The sequence below is a fragment of the Paroedura picta genome, chromosome 3, assembly GCF_049243985.1.
Source record: "Paroedura picta isolate Pp20150507F chromosome 3, Ppicta_v3.0, whole genome shotgun sequence".
Lineage (NCBI taxonomy): Eukaryota > Metazoa > Chordata > Lepidosauria > Squamata > Gekkonidae > Paroedura > Paroedura picta.
Window position 1 is genome coordinate 130,091,076 of NC_135371.1, and position 14,023 is coordinate 130,105,098.

The 14,023-nt window shown below is 46.3% G+C and overlaps 1 protein-coding gene across 11 annotated transcripts in view; it reads left to right on the forward strand.

The window, feature by feature from the left end:
* The window catches only part of UNC13D (unc-13 homolog D), an 80,763-nt gene extending 66,742 nt beyond the window's left edge, over window positions 1-14,021 (forward strand). For 10 of the 11 annotated variants that reach the window (XM_077327786.1, XM_077327793.1, XM_077327792.1 and 7 more), the window contains 5 exons: window positions 690-773; window positions 1,211-1,331; window positions 5,070-5,193; window positions 5,410-5,615; window positions 9,844-14,021. In XM_077327786.1, coding sequence (XP_077183901.1) covers window positions 690-773; window positions 1,211-1,331; window positions 5,070-5,193; window positions 5,410-5,615; window positions 9,844-9,950 — 642 coding nt within the window. In that variant the 3' untranslated portion in view covers window positions 9,951-14,021. Of the gene's footprint in view, window positions 1-689; window positions 774-1,210; window positions 1,332-5,069; window positions 5,194-5,409; window positions 5,616-9,610; window positions 9,694-9,843 lie in introns of all 11 variants that reach the window. The other variant, XM_077327784.1, reaches the window with a different exon arrangement.
* The last annotated feature ends 2 nt before the right edge of the window (window positions 14,022-14,023 follow it).

Genomic DNA, 14,023 nt, shown 5'->3' on the forward strand with positions numbered 1-14,023 from the left:
GATTTTGACCTGAGATGTAAGCCATTCAACAGAAATGTTAAGCTTGCCATAGAACTCTTAGTGGCAGAAATGGAGAAGCCGATTCAGGAAGGTTGCTTACAGCCAAACGTCCCCCAGGTTCTTTTGCAGTTCTCTGTAAAGGGGATGAGTTTTTAATGTGGTAATTAGGCTTTGATGGTATCCTGTCAGGCATAAGGCCATGGGATGTCTTGGGATTTGGACTTCCTTTTAAAAGTTCTAATATACCCTCACTTTTTCTCCCGCTTGTGGTGCACGAGCTCATAGTTTAACAGAGGCACAGTTAATTTTTCTTTAAAATCTGCTTCCCCACTAAATGGTCTGCAAAGTGGATTTAGGCAGTGGGAATAACAATAGATTGCTGGGATTTCCCCATCCTTGTCCCCTTGAGGTTTCAAAGTATGAAGCAATTTCAGCAATTTCTCAATGGCAGATAAAAGGGGGGGGGGGAGGTGCAAAGGGAGAAGAGAATGATCTCCCCTCTTTTTTTTCAAATCCTTAAAATAATTTGCAGGCCTTTCCTCTTACCTGTTTGATGTTCATGTGTCATCTCTGACCTTTTGGCTGTTTGAAATCTGAAAATATCATTCTGATGAGATTTGGTGCTTTGAGGACCGGGGTCAGCCTACTTTTTCATCTCTGGCATTCCTTCATATCCTGTTCTCTCTCAGGATCTGAAGAAAAAGTTGGAACTCTGCTCTTCCACCACCAGAAAACTCATTCAGAAGTACTTCAGTGCCAGAATCCAGCAGCAGGTGAGACTTTAGTGGGTCAGGCTCTTCTGTGTATGACTAAGACAAGCACCCTGCTTCTTCCTCTACGAGACAATCTTATTCCATTTTAGGGTTAAGAAAAGTATTTGCTGACTTTTGATTGAAACAAAATTTTTATTCTGACTTATTTTTTTAAAAAAATCTTGCTCTGAGATTGATTATATATAGCTCTACTACTTTGCAAGCCACAGGAAAGGATGTTGAGCTCTAACAGAAAGACATCTTTCTAGTTTGTGAACTAGTTCCTCCTCAGCTCTGGTCAGTGTTATCTACTTTAAACATGCTTGAAATAATTTTTTGCTTAATATTTCATTGAGAGGGAAAAATGAGTAGGGCAACCTAAATAATTGAAGACAGGCAGGTTGCGGTATTTAAAATACATTTAAAGGTTTTCACCTAACTCTTCTGCTTATTCTTAGACAGAAGCGGACTCTGAAAAATATGGGGCTGTGACCATTAAAGCCAGCTACCGTCACTCAGAGCAGAAGCTGCGCATTGAAGTGCTCAATGCGGTCAACCTCCTGCCCCTGGACTCAAATGGTGAGAGGCCTCTTGTGTCAAATAGTCAGGGCATCCTCCCAGTGTTATTTTGCTTCCCTCATTCAGGCTGGGGGCATGAATTGCACTGTGTTGTTGATTCCAAAGTTGCTTGCAACTTTTTATTGCTGCATTCGAGTGCATAGAATCCAAATGTATGGATGTTGCTGGATCTGAGTAGCTTGCAAATAGCATGTAGACTCAAGGGGCTTATTCATCATCACTTCAACAGTAGGGGCCATCTTAATGTGTGTGGAGTCCTGCTGTTGACTGAGTTGACTTGAACTGAGTTGTAGACCAGCCTTTTTCAACTTTTTAACTGAGGAAGAGCCCCTGAAATACATCCAAGGAGGACTGAGAAGGGAGTCATAGGAGACAGTTTGAGGCAGAAGTGGGCACCCAGGCTCTATCCACGTTGCCAGGCATGGTAACCTCGCAAGACCACCATGCCCAGGTCAAAGGAAGTGGCTGTTTCCCTGCTTTCACGGCAATGACAGAAATAGCTTGTGTCCGAGTTTATTAACCTGGTTTATAGGGGAAAGGCTGGGGAGCCCCTGAGGAGCTTTCACAGAGCCCCACGGAGCCCTGGGTGAGAATCCCTGGTTAGCCAAAACAAGATTGGGTGAATCATAGAATCATAGAGTTGGAAGGGGCCATACAGGCCATCTAGTCCAACCCCCTGCTCAATGCAGGATTAGCCCTAAGTGTGCTTGTATAGCTGTCCAGTCTGTTGGCTGCACTACACTTGTCCTCCTCGGGAATATCCATTTAGGTTATTTCACATACTAGAGATTGTAGTCTCAGCAGTCTTCTTTTTTTCCTATGGTAGCTGATATTGGGAAGTGTGGTGAACGAGCAAAACGAGAAGGGTGTATTTATGTGTGAAAGGGATTATGGGTTGTTAACTTGGAAGGCCCTTCAAACTGTATTGCTCTGTGCACATATACACACTACGACTTGGATGCTTGACTTCAGGATGATTTAGGATCCCAGGGGGAGCAAGGCAAGTGAGTAATGAAAGAAGATGATTGACGGCAGAGTGTTTCCTTTGCTGCTTGCTTGCCTGCCTGCCTGCTCCCTCACTGCCCACCTCCTTGGGGAGATTAAAACATACAGCTGACAAATGCCTGAGATGGAGCCACCCATCTCAGAGAGGGCACTTTGTTTTCCTAAGGAGGGCCAGGGAGATGGCAGAGGGCAAGAACATTGGGGAGCCACTCAGGGGTAGTAATGTATTTCGATATTGGGGTTTTTTTAAATGATAGTCACATAGGATGATTGGAGTTCATGTCTGTGTGAGTCTCTTTAATGTACATCTGAAATGAGACTATAACTGGTGTGAATCTGTCATTGATACTTCTGAAGGGAAAGGAAAGAGGAACCTGCAGTTTGTAAAAATTCTCCAGAAGAGGTGGTGATGGCCTCATTTGAGTGCTGTTGAATCCTTCTCTGATATTTCCCTTGCAAAAAATTGTAAAACTCTTTGCTCTTTATTATGCCAATTATAAACACAATGGTGTGTGTATTCAGAAATCACAAGGGCAAAGAATTCAGTTAAACCACAGTCAATAGGGGTCGGCTAAAACACTGGTCCCCAACCTGCGGGCCACGGCCCGGTGTCGGGCCGCGAAGGCCATGGCGCCGGGCTGCGGCTCCCCCCCGCCCCCCCGCAGTAAAAAACTTCCCAGGCCGCAAGCTTGTGGCCCGGGAAGCTTCTTACTGCGGGAGGGAGATGGAATCAGGGCCAGACCGCGCGGCCCGATGCGCGGGCATGGCCCGCGGGTGCGGCCCGATGCGCAGGCGTGGCCCGATGCGCGGGCGTGGTCCGCGGGGGCGCGGCCCGATGCCCTGCCGGTCCCCAGCCTCAGGAAGGTTGGGGACCACTGTGCTAAAAAACCCAAACTGGTATTTTTCCAGTTCGGGTATATTGAATCTGAAAACATATTGGTATTTCCAGATATTTCCAAATCCCAGTACTGGTATTGTATTCAGATTTGGTGAATATTCTGGAATCCCAAATTGTTTTGCTCCATTATATCCTACAGGGACTGTTATAGTCAATGATTCCTATAGGGTATAATGTAGACTTGATCCAGGGGTATCTGAGTCTCTTGAGAAACTCCTTTAAAGTTAGAGGCACCAAATGTGTAGCATAGCTGCTGGTGCCTGTCCTCGACACACACACCCCAATTTCAAAAACATTGGACCAGGGGGTCCTATTCTGTGGACTCCCAAAGAAGGGGCCCCCATTCTCCATTGCCTTCAGTGGAAGGGGAGAAAGGAATTATTTAAAAGAACATAGATCCTTTAAATGCCTTGTGCAGACTGCAGGTTAACTTCAAAGACTTTTAAAGGGCTTCCTATTCTTTTAAATATCCTTTAAATTTGACTATTAGCCCGCCCTGAAAAAAAACTGAAATTCAGCTTCAATCTATTGTTACCCTAATTTGGTTAGGGAAATTCACTTTTTAATCAGAGATGTTGCCAGAGGGAGTAACAGGTTCTCTACCAATGTCTATGGGGATTGTCCCCTTAGAGAAACTCAAAATGACCCATCAGATGGAAAGTGGTATTGTGTTTTATTGAGGGGAATTTAAAGCACACAAAAACACAAACAAGGCTAGTTAAGGAAATAAAGGATGAAAAAAGGAGACAGTATTTGGAATAGATGATATTTACCGATGGTGAAGAGTGGTCCTCAAATTCAACAGTGAAATGGCCAGCATTTCACATAGAGAAGGAATATCTACACACAAGTAAGGGTGTATGTATAGTGCCCAGGACTCGCACACATGGTCAGGGGCAGACACCCAGATTTTATAGGGAAAATGATTCCTGCAGCAATCTTCACATGTGAGCCCCTGCAGCAATGTGTTGATGAGATCTTTAGTGGCTGACAATGACCTTAGGAGGCATGTGATGGGTTGGTCTGGAGTGTGATGGCAGTGTTCCATGAGGAACTTTGATGGGTTCCTGAGAGATAGGCAATGGGAATAATTGCTCTAACTGAATTGAACTTTAGGTGTAAAAGGTTTCTTGATTAACAGATAGGAAAGTTATTATGTTTGGGAACCATGTATGCTAATTTGGGTAGCCAAGTGAGAGGGAAGCCATATTCGAAAATTGACAAAATTTGCTGCTGGTTCCTGAGAAACCTGTTGCCCTAAAGTATGTGTTTTCCTGGAGTTCTCACATGATCTAATGTCAAGGTGACTCCTGAAGACTGGCATCCATGTTGGTGTCCTGCTTGGGACAAACAGTATACTTTACACTTAAGAACTGGCTGACAACTATTTTAGTGTCATTTTGGCCAGGCAGTTAGAGCTAATGATATTTTCCATGATATTAAAGAAAGGGTTTTTTATGAGTGTCTAGCTGTAAACTGCCTTTCAGTGTGAGGAGGGATCTGACTGCTAGAATTGCTGGAAAATATTGGTAAGGTATTTTTCGGCTATTTTTTTCAGCTTGGACATACTGAATGCACACTCCTAGTTGGGGGGGGGGGATGTTCAATGGAAAGAGAGTGCTGAATTGCACTTAGAGAGGTTGAAGTTCGAATATCCACTGCCCTGGGGACTTGACTCTTGGTCTCAATTCAAAAGCTTGAAAAACGAAAGACACGACTGACTTCTACAGAGAGGGATTACTTGGGCTCTTGAAATCATGAATATCACAGTACAGTTAGATAAACAAATGTCCCGGGATACATTACCTGAATGATCAGTCTTGGTTTCTTTCAAGGCTCAAGTGACCCCTTTGTCCAGCTGACCCTGGAGCCAAGGCATGAATTTCCTGAGGTGGTAACAAGGACAACCCAGTGCATCAAGAACAATCTCCACCCTCTGTTTGATGAAGTCTTTGATTTGTATGTATAAGCACTTGCCATTCTTTCCTGTCCTGCAATGCACACCCTTGTTTCCAATGGATTGACCCAAGGTGTATAAATAACACAAGCGTTGCCAGTTACATTACCATTTGGAAGATTGATGCTCTTGCTTCCTCTTTAGTATTTTTCCATGCATGGTGGTTTTGTTTCCACCTGATGTACCCCAATTCCCCCATGTGTTTCTCTCTCTTGCAGCTTAATTCCTCCAGAAAAATGCCAACAGGATGGAGCATGCTTATTGCTCACAGTATTTGACTATGATACCTTAGGAACCAATGACCTGGAAGGAGAAGCCTTCCTGCCCCTCTGTAGGGTCCTGGGACTGAATGAGGATAAGGAAGCAGCCAGCCCAGCCAGAGTGCCCCAGACCCGTTTATCCTTGATGCATCCTGGAACCACTGGTAAATTCTTCTCTGTGCTCCCAACTTTGCTCATCCGATTTAATCCTTGCCATCTTCCAGCACAACAAAGCTATTTCCTGGGAAATACAGGTGAAAATACTGATACAAAGAAGCTTGTTTTGTTCTATATTGTATGTCACAATAGTAGGGTATCATTTGAGGCTGGGGTCATCAACCCCCGGTCCGCGGTCCGGTGGCGGGCCGCAAAGGCCACGGTACGGGGCCGCCACCAGCCACACCTGCCTTCCCCCGCCAGCAGCAAGAAGGAAGGGAAGAGGCAGGCGCAGCCGCCGGCATGGCGGTGACGCAAACGCGCATGCGCGCTGTTGCCGCACATGCGCGTTAGTGCCCCCTAGTAGCGAAAACGCGCATGTGCAGTTGTCGTGCCTGCGAGTTAGCGCCACCTGGTGGTGAAAACATCAGTGCGCGGCAATTGCGCGTGCGCGTTTTTGCAGCACCCGGGCTGTCAGCTCTTCTCTCACTCCGGAGGCGGTCCCTGACCTGAGAAAGGTTGGGGACCGCTAATTTGAGGGACAGATTTCCACAAAGGGAACAGAAGGGTCTAACAAACAATGACATCCTGACTAGGAATTGGCATGAACCAAAATGGCCTCATATGAACTGAACAAATTTGTGAAGTTCGTGGCATGGCAGAATGACCCCTAAGGAGTCCTAGAGACTCCAAACTTGCAAGGATCTTCAGTGGACTCTCCTCTACCTGCCCACCAAGTTTGATGAAGACTGGATGTAGGGGCTCTGAGTTACATCCCCCCCTCCAAAGATGCCTCCAGGAAAGTGCTTTTGGGAAAATGTTGTGCGCAGCTTCAGGAGCGTATATAATGGACCCTGTGCAAGCTTAGAGGCATCAAATTTGCAGTGGCCTCTCCGGGATGGCCATCCCCCCTCTTTCCTTAGGGGGCTGTGTCCCCAGGCCCTATTCACTCACCATGGACAAGATGATAGTTGGGTATGGTCAACCCCCCTCCTGCCCAGCCTGCCTGAGCCCAGGAACTCCCCAAACTGTTGAGAACAACCATATCCCTGGGCCCTGTTTAATCTCCACAGATATATGGACAACCCCTCTTGCCCTGCCCTGAGAGGCACCCACATTGTTGAGGGTGGTTGCAATCCAGGGCCTCATTCACTCTTTGTTCACAAGATGATTGAAGCAATGGCCACCCTTTCTCCTGCCCTGCCTGGGCCTGGAAGCCACCCGCACTATTGCCCACATCCATGGGCCCTGTTCACCCCCTGCTGCCAAGATGATGGTAGGGCATGGCCAACCCTGCTTCTGCACTGTTGTGGGTGGCCATGTCCATGGGCCCCATTGATCCTTCACCATTAAGATGATCTCGGGATACAGCCAACCCTCCTCTCTCAGGCCCAGGAGTCACCTGCAACAGTGGAGGTGGCTCAGATCTATGACATTAGGAGACTCAGACCTGACGGTATTGAAAAACATGGAGATGGCTCAGAGCCCTGAGAGAACAGAGAGAAAGGGAAAGAGAAACCGAGGCCACTGAAAATCCAGAACAAAGCTCTGGGAGAAGGCTTGACCATGCACAACAAATACCACCCAAAGCCCTGAGTCCGTCCAACACAAAATGCCCAACAAGAAAGTGTAGCAGAAGCAGAATGGAGTGGATTCACCACATGCAGCTATTATTGTGCCAGCAGGCGAAGTGAGAAGGCATAGCTATAGAGCAGGCTTTTTCAACCAGGATTTCCTGAAACCGTGGGGTTTCTTGATGGCCCTGGAAGGGTTTTCTGCCTAGGTGGGAGTTAATAATTTTAAAATATATTTTAAAACATTTATCAGGTGATATGGCCATATATAGTCATGTTGACCACCCAAAAAAGGAACCTCCACACCTCTTTAATCTATGTCATACTCTGCCCCCCAGTTTTGGCTTGCAACCGGTAGAAGGATGTAATAATTTGAGACCCCCAGTAAACACCTCAGAAGGCCTTGCACTACAGTCCCCTTGCCAGCAGTGGAAGTGAAAGGGAAAAGCCTTGGCCAAGCACCGTTGATAGGCGAGGGCTCTGGAGCCATGGGGAAAGGGGGAAATGCCCCTCCTAGCTTCTAAACACCCTGTGTCATGCTCCCCACTCAGGCTTTGCTCACTCAAATCTGCAACCCCCAGCGACCACTCTGGAAGGGTTAGCCATACTCTGCAGTCACTTTGCCTGTAGAGTGAGTGAAAGAGGATAGTCCTGGAACCCTGGAAGAAGGGGAAGACCCCACAACTCCCAAAGGCCCTATGTGATGTCCACACCCAGGCCATGGCTTGCAGCCAGTATCCAAAGAAGAGAGCCATACTCTGAGTAGAATATAACTGTATGTGGTGATTCAGATGTATGACTTGTACCAAGCACCCCAGAAGGATTGCCCATGCACTGCAGTCATCTTGCCAGTGAGTCAAGTGAGAGGCTGGATCAAAGCCCTGAGTCCAACTAACATCCCAAAGTAAAGAGTGTAACCAAATTGGAACAAGGTGGGTTGGCCATGCACAGCTAGCATCATGACAGTGGTGGGAGTGAGAGGGGGTTGCCCTGATGCCCTGGAAGAATGGGAAGACCATAGACTCCATGCCAAAGCTTCAGGAAAGTCCATGCAGAATACCACCAGTGATGCAAGCAAAACCCCAGCTCTGGGGCCCCACAACCAAGCACAGGAGGAGACTGTGTACACTTCTGATACACAGGAGGATGAGGGCTTCTTCCCCCTACAGTGACCACCCCTTCCACCCACTGTCACCTTCATGGCATTGAACCCACAAATATTCAAAGTCTGCAAGCAAAGAGAGCCAGAAGACCAAAAAAGGAAGAGTAGGTGCCGGGGGATGTATAAATGTGAGCCCTCAGCTGTGCCCCAGCACCTAGCGTGAAGAGAGACTGTGTGGGATCAGAGCCCTGACTCACAAACACCCAAACCCCCCCAGAAGAGAGCTAGAAGATAAAAAGTAGGGTGGGGTAGGAATAGAGAATAGAAAGCAGAAGCAAAGCAAAGCACCAAGATGGCTGTCACACAAAGCACAAGCCCAGCAAACACACCCCAGCTCAAAGAGTTGACCCAAAAGAGGACTGGAGTGGGGCGGTAAAGAATAGAAACCCACACCAGAAGCCAAGCCCTAGACTGGGTGGCAGTAGCACGCAGGGTCCAGGCCCAGCCAGAGTTGTGTAGAAATGCAGGCTCTCATCAGAGGAACCTAGTAGTGAATCCCCATTGTTCAACATGCGCAGAAAGGCTGGGTATTGTGGCATATTCATGCACAGTGTAAATAGCAATCCCCTGCCCAGCAAATCTTATCAACTTCCTCCTATCTCCTTGTAGTTTTGATCCTTTCCAACTTGTAGCAAAATCCAACAAAGGAGGGTCGGATTTCAGCTCTAGTTTCACATCTTATAAAGACAAATAAGAGTTCTGTAATTCTGCACTGCCTGTCAAGCTTTGGAGGGTCCCTATTGGTGTTTCCATGGCTGGAAAATTCCACCTCCTCTGTCAACTCTGAGGTTTCTGGGAAATATTTTTATCACTTAGAGCAGTGGTCCCCAACCTTTTTATCACCGGGGACCACTCAATGCCGGGGACCACTCACCGCCTTTTACTGAGGCCCGGTGGGGGGGGGGGGTAGTTTACTCCTCTACTCTCAACCACTGCCCTAGCGCTCTCTGATTGCTATGGTAATGTTTAAACATCCCTTCAAAATAAGATACAGACACGCCACAACAATGAAGTGTGTTGTAAAGGGCTGGGGGGGATGAAGTAAAGGGCCGGGGGGGGGGGGGGGGGAAGAAGGCGTCCTTCGGGGCCCACCTCCAATTAGTCGAAGGACCACATGTGGTCCACGGCCCACAGGTTGGGGATCGCTAACTTAGAGCAAGGTGTGCTCATTGTAAAGGCAGAGGTTTTTTCCAAGGGAACAAGGCAATGAAATTGTACTTGCTATTACTCTTTACTGCCCTAGTTCTTCCCTGTCTCGTTCCTGAAGGATCTAGGAGTCTTACATTGAACATGATTCCCTGTCTCCTTCCCCACTCTTGTGAGAATGGCCCCACAACTTACGTTAGCCAGGTAGGTTTCCTGCACTGAAAATAGTGCAGATGACTATGAACTTTAAGTTGCAGAAAGGCAGATTTCACATTGCACATGAAGAGCGGACTCTGACCTGTACAAGCAGCTTTGTGGCTTGCTGAAGGTTCCGTCTTTTCTGTTGTATCCTAGGCAATGAAATCCTGAAACTGCTGGAGAACCGAAAAGGAGACAAGGACGCTCAGGCATTTGTGAAGCTGCGCAGACAACGGGCAAAGCAGTCCAAGGAGCTTGAATGACAGCAGCCAAGCAGGAGAGGGTTACAGCCGGCCTTAGCTGAGGTGCAGCAGGCCGGATTGTGCTACCATGGCAACCGAAAATGACATGGAGCAATGAGTAAGCCATTAGGCTACAGCTATTCTGGCAGGACACTCTCACACAAGAGACAAATGGGAGTTTGGCTTGTCCCACTGGATCCCAGGTCTCTTTGTTGGTGCAACTGGAATCGCTGTGGCTAGTGCAAGCTCCAGTCATCTTTGGCTGGATGGTTGCTGCCTTTCCATACGTGTGCTCCCTTTGTTCCCTTCCTCTCAGCATTTTCCATTGGCAATGCAGATTTTTTGAAATGGAGACATGGTACTGTTCAGTGCTGCTGCAAGTGAAGGAAAGTATGATCAAGCATGTGTAAGCATCCACCAATTGGAAAGATCCTGCTTGGCTAGCAAAGCTTGAAATGTGTTTCCTCTGGGAAGTACACATAAACACATCGATCTGTTCTCCGGAGGGCATTGACAGTGGAAGTTGCAGTGCACCAGGGTGCCAAAAGGGTGGGGGGATGGGCAGCATTTGGAAGTAGGGCTGTGAATTCATCTAATCCATCAAAATACCCTCAAAATACTGTATTAATGTCATGTGTGAATTCAGTTCCCATAGGCTATAATGGAGCCAAACCTTTGTTGGCGTTCGTGAATATTTATTGAATCTGAATATACTGGTATTGGGATTTGGAAATATCAGGAAATGCCAATGTTATGAGGTTCAATATATGTTTTGTCTTGGTTTTTTGCACACCCCTATGAGGGGGGGAAATAGACCATAGTTCTGTCCCTAATAATCTCTGCCAGAGGGACCAGCAGTTCCTTCTGATTTAAGCACCGTTGACTTGGAAAGGAATTAAATGGAGGAGACGCTGGCAATGCACCGTAATGGATTCCATTCCTGCGTACCTCCAGGGCACAGTTTGGATTATTGTGCAGAAAATACAGATGTTGCTGGATCGTAAAAATGCTTCTGGATTAAATCAGTGAAGGATTTAATAAAATGAAGTCCATCTTCTGTTAACAGTGCTGCTGCTGTTTTATGTGCTGGCTGTATTCGGCTCACATTTGATGCCCAATGGCACAAATACATGTGTTGCAAAACCAGAACTTCAAAGGGCGCCAAAATGTCATCTTCTGCATGCACTATGAAAGAGGATGCAGTACTCCAGTTAAACCTAGCATCCATTGCAAGGGGACAAGTTAGAGCTGGTGCGGTAGCATTCCCTTACCTGTTTCTAATTTTGAAAAGCTTTTTGAGTATCACCTTTCTAATTCAAACTGGTCTCACTGCTTGCAGTAATGGCAAGAGGCACAGGTTGTATCCATCAGCCAACCTTATTTCCTACAAGGACAGATAACAAGGCCAACTAACTGGTTGAGGGTAGTGAGTGCCACTGGTTTGAAAGTAAAGGCTTAGAAATACCTATAGTAGAATCAGAACTTGTCATTTGAAAATAGCAAGGGTGGTAGCAGAGACCATGGAATTATGTATTTTACTTTATACCAGACAATAGGTGAACCTTTGAGTAGCTCACAGATGCTAGTGTGTAGGTAAGGCAGGGTACAGCTAGATGGCTTCCAAGAAAATTAGAGAGAATGTGGTTCTCTTGTAGCAAAAACTGTTAGTCCTGCAAGTAAACAGGACAGCTAAGGTATTCCATTTCAGTCATGTTAATGGCTAGTATCCTACAGTAAGAGATGGAAAGACTAGCACAAATACAAGCATTTCCTATTCTGTAGCTGTATGTTGAATGGGAGTGTTATGCTAGTGTTGTATACAGATACTTGTTATGCTGTGGCTTTAAAGAACCCCAGATGTTTGGAATTTAAAATCTTTAACATAAACAGAGGACATTCCTTGTCCGTACTTTCCTAGGAAAGACTGCTTGTGGCTTAAGTTGTAGAAATATAATGTGTATCTGAGACTGGAGGAAGGGAAAGGTGTCACTGGATAGACCCTTGATGGTGGCGTTATGATGTACATCAGGGGTAGTCAACCTGTGGTCCTCCAGATGTCCATGGACTACAATTCCCATGAGCCCCTGCCAGCATTCAATAGCAGGGGCTCATGGGAATTGTAGTCCATGGATATCTGGAGGACCACAGGTTGACTACCCCTGGTGTACACTATTTAACTACTCCTGCAGGTCATGGAGAGCCACATTCAAAATTACAATTAACCAGAAGAGGTACAGTTACTTTCACTCTTGATATGATGCCTGGATCTCAACAAGGCACAGTTTTTATGTCCTTGTAGCAGCTTTTTCAAGGTGGGAACCAAATGCCTATCACAGTACCCACTGACAAAGGATACTGCCTCCTTCCCTGAAGCATAGGGTGGCTGACACACTGGGGAATTATGCTCAGAAGAGCCACAAGTGGCACATCAATATGCTCCCAAGCCATTTAGTAAGTTTTCACCAAATTATGGATTGTTGGAATTCTTGCGAAGCCCATTGGCCTAGGTAAACAATAGCAAGAGCTGCTGAGGAAGTTATACTTTATGGCAGTCAACCCTGTGATCACATCACATAGATGCTTTAAGGCAGGCTTTCTCAACCAAGGTTTTGGAAACCCTGGGGTTTCTTGATGGCTCTGGAAGGGTTTCCTGGACAGGTGGAAGTTAATTAACTTTAATATATTTTTTAAATTGTTAAACATGTATCAAATGATATGACCATATACGGTCAGGTCAAAAACCCCCCTCCAATAGCCGCTGATGGGCCTGGAGGGGGTAGGAAGTGGAGGGGCCCTGGGTGGGCATGTATACAGCTATGCTTCCCAACCATATTCGGCACAATCACCGCACTTCTGGGGTTTCTTGAAGCATGAAGAACATTTCAGCGGTTTCTCAACAGTAAAAAAGTTGAGAAAGGCTACCTTAAGGGTTCCTTACGTTGGTGCTTTCAGCTCCAAAGTAGCACTCCAAATCAGTGGCAGCCCCCATCGATGACAAAATAAATAAAATAGATCATGACCTATAGCTGTTCTAAGAACTTGAAGAATGTCTGCTCTGATTAGTTTCTTCCAAGAAGACATCTATACAAACCAGAACAGTTCACAAATGCTTGTTAACTGCCTGGTGCCTACTATGGGCAAAGGTGTCATTACACAGTAAACTCTCATACTACATCAGTTCACAATGCTGTTTGAAAAAGTAATTTTTTTTCAATCAGCAATGCGTCATCATGTAATGCAGTGGTCTGCAACCTTTTTTAGGCTGCGGACCGGTGGGTTGGGGAGGGCGATCCGGCGGCCGTGCATGCACGGCACTTCCACGCATGGCGCAAACGTGCATGCACGGACCTGCAGCGCATGCGCGTTTGCACATGCAGCTGCGTTTCCCTCCCCCCCTCCCACAAAAAGAAGCTTGCCGGGCCGCAAGGTAATCGGCTGCTTTGAGACAGAAATGTCTCAACCTCCCGAAACTTTAACTAGAGTAGGGGCTTTAAGCAAAGAAAAGGGGTCTCTGTCAAACTTACTCTTAAGAACATACCTTAGTAACTATGGAGTTTATTTTGAGGTTTAGATGCCGAACTGGCCATGTCCTGCACAGGACAACTGTAAGAATCCCATGCGAAAACAGCTGGGGAGAGCTGGTGTCCAGTTGAGACGCCAACACTTTGTATCTGGATAGTAATTTTTACCACTAGGAAATTTTTCTCTCTTTTTGTTGATGCATTTCATTCTGCTAATTAACAGAAATGCCTTTAAGACCGTTCTACACAAGTGGACATAGTGAATAGATTCAGACAAAAAGCATTAACAAGAAGGAATGAGAATGAACTGCCAGTACCTGCTTCATTCCTAATCCTCTGCACTCTCCACCATGTGATAGACTCACTGATAAACTTCCAGTATTCACTCTGGTTTGGAACTGAGCTCATCCAGACAGCTTAAGATCCTGGTATATTCTCATGCACGTATGTCATTTGCATATCAGTTCAATTCTAATTTTTCTACTTCTGTTCTCACTGCAGAAATAGTATGCTCTGCTAGCAGGAATGTTTTGTGTAAACCCAGGCTCGATCATAAAATGAATTTACTGTTTT